We start from the raw sequence: 2,320 nt of genomic DNA on the forward strand, positions 1-2,320 counted from the left end.
TGGGTGAGTATTTAAAACCCCAACCCAATTATCATTACCGACTTTTAAAAGAATAACATGTCGGATTACTACATTCAAAAAAAACATGTCGGATTACTCATATCCGATTCGGCCTCAAGAATGCAAAAATTTTCCCGAGTTTGGAGTCCATCGGATTTCTCGGATTCTGCACAGCCCTTATCCTAATCCCAAGACAAATTACAACAAATTAATGAATTGGGTTTTGAAGCGCAATACGAAAAGATATTGGGGCAGAACTACAGACAACAAATTCTCTAACCCAGATGGTGAAACTCCCAAATTGGCTTCGACCTTTTCTTCTTCCCTTCCCAGGACTACAGATTTCATCATCTCTGCGATTCTGCCATGCATTTTTCACTCCACCCTCCACCTTCTCTCTCTTCTGCCTCTTCTATCCTACTTCCTCCTTTTCCTAAAACCCCCACCTCCTTTATCAAGAACCCCGGCAATTTTCATCCATTAGCCCGAAATATAGCACAAGAAAAGTCTAGTCTTGCTGAAAATCCAGATAAATTAAGCACAAAACATGCATTTGTTTCAACTAATCAAAGCGAAATTGAACTATCCGAGGAAAATAGCTCCGCACACGCAATCTGGGTGAGTGAAAATTGCGAGAAAAATGACCCTGAAACAGCGAGAACTGTTCTAAACCGCATGTTAGACAATGGGGTTCAACCCAATGTAGCGATGTTCACCACAGTGATCAACTCGTTCTGCAAAAAAGGACGGTTGAAACAGGCATTTGAGGTTTTCGAAAGCATGGGCCGAGCTGGTTGCGAGCCCACAATCAACACGTACAATTGCTTGCTGAAGGGGATGTGCTATGTGGGGAGAGTAGAAGCTGCTTACGAGACGTTGAAGACCGTCAAGAAATCCGCCCTGAAACCGGACATTTACACTTACACGGCGGTGATGGATGGATTCTGTAAAGTCGGCAGATCAGACGAGGCCATGGAATTGCTCGATGAAGCCCTGGAAATAGGGCTGAGCCCTAGCGTAGTTACTTACAACACTTTGTTCAATGGGTACTTCAAGGAAGGCAGACCTCTGGATGGGATTCGATTGTTGGAGCAAATGAAGCTGAAGAACTGCATCCCTGATTACGTAACTTACAGCACACTGTTACATGGGTTGCTAAAATGGGGCAAGATTCGCGTAGCATTATCGATCTACAAGGAGATGCTGGAGCGTGGGCATGATGTGGACGGGAGGATGATGAACACATTACTGAGAGGGCTATGCCGGCGGGGCAGGATGAATGAGTGGGTGTTAAGGGATGCGTACGAGGTGTTCGACAGAATGCGCGAGAGAAAAATTGTGGTTGAACACCGCGCATATGAGCTTGTGATTGAAGCCTTGTGTAATGGGAAGGAGGTAGACAAAGCTCTGGCAAGTTTGGTGGAGATGGTTAGAATTGGGTATTCCCCAGGGAGATTCACCTTCTGCAATGTCATTCGTGCGCTTTGTGCAGATGGAAAGGTGGATGGCGCCTTATCAGTGCTAAGCTTAATGCATAGACGCTCAAGATTCTGGGTTGGAGTTCCTCCATATAACATACTGATCAAGGAGCTGAATCGACAAGGAAGAGCATTGGATGCTCGCAATGTGTATGCTGCTGCGTTGAAAAGAGGATTATTGGTGCCAAGGAAGAAACCTATTCAGTTTTCAGCTAAAGCTCAGGCTCCTCATATTGCAAATGGTTAGATTCTATTGCTTTGTGAGATTTGCCACGGATCAGATCTATTAAGACTCTGCATTCACCGAGTCAAATGTTGGTGCGCACAAGAGATCTCTGTCTCTCTGTCCACTTTGGTTATAATCCTTACACTGCCGTTGCCGTGTTTCGAACGGTCTCTTTTTCAAATATTGCTTACTAAACCACTAAGTTAAGTTCATGTCAATTCTTTCTCCCTCGCTCTGTATTATTGTAATTCTATCCCTTTATCATTCTTGTTCCATTTAGGACGCTTCTTACCTTTTTAAATAGGTCTCTTCATGTTTCATGTATCTTGTAAATTGTATTGTTTAATAATAAATTTCTTGTCATAGTTTCAGACTTCGATGGTATGAGTTTAGATTTTTTTAGACTGAAAATGTTTGAAAAAATATAGAACAAATACTATCTTGTAAAGTACAAAGTAATTATAATAATAAAATTATTCTCAGAATTATAGTTTTTATCGATGTGGCAAAACTGTGTAAGGAGTTTCAACAAGAAAGTTGAGGAAATGGAAGTTAAGATTATTATTTTTAGGCTAAAGTGTTATTTCGCATCATGAATCATAAGCGATTCTTCTCA

The 2,320-nt window shown here is 41.8% G+C and overlaps 1 protein-coding gene across 1 annotated transcript; it reads left to right on the forward strand.

The window, feature by feature from the left end:
• Positions 1-366: 366 nt before the first annotated feature.
• On the forward strand, positions 367-1,725 carry LOC109179155 (pentatricopeptide repeat-containing protein At5g41170, mitochondrial-like). Its single transcript, XM_019328719.1, has one exon. The coding sequence runs from the start codon at positions 367-369 to the stop codon at positions 1,723-1,725; it is 1,359 nt and encodes a 452-aa protein (XP_019184264.1).
• Positions 1,726-2,320: the final 595 nt, after the last annotated feature.

This window comes from Ipomoea nil, unplaced genomic scaffold, assembly GCF_001879475.1.
Source record: "Ipomoea nil cultivar Tokyo-kokei standard unplaced genomic scaffold, Asagao_1.1 scaffold0878, whole genome shotgun sequence".
Lineage (NCBI taxonomy): Eukaryota > Viridiplantae > Streptophyta > Magnoliopsida > Solanales > Convolvulaceae > Ipomoea > Ipomoea nil.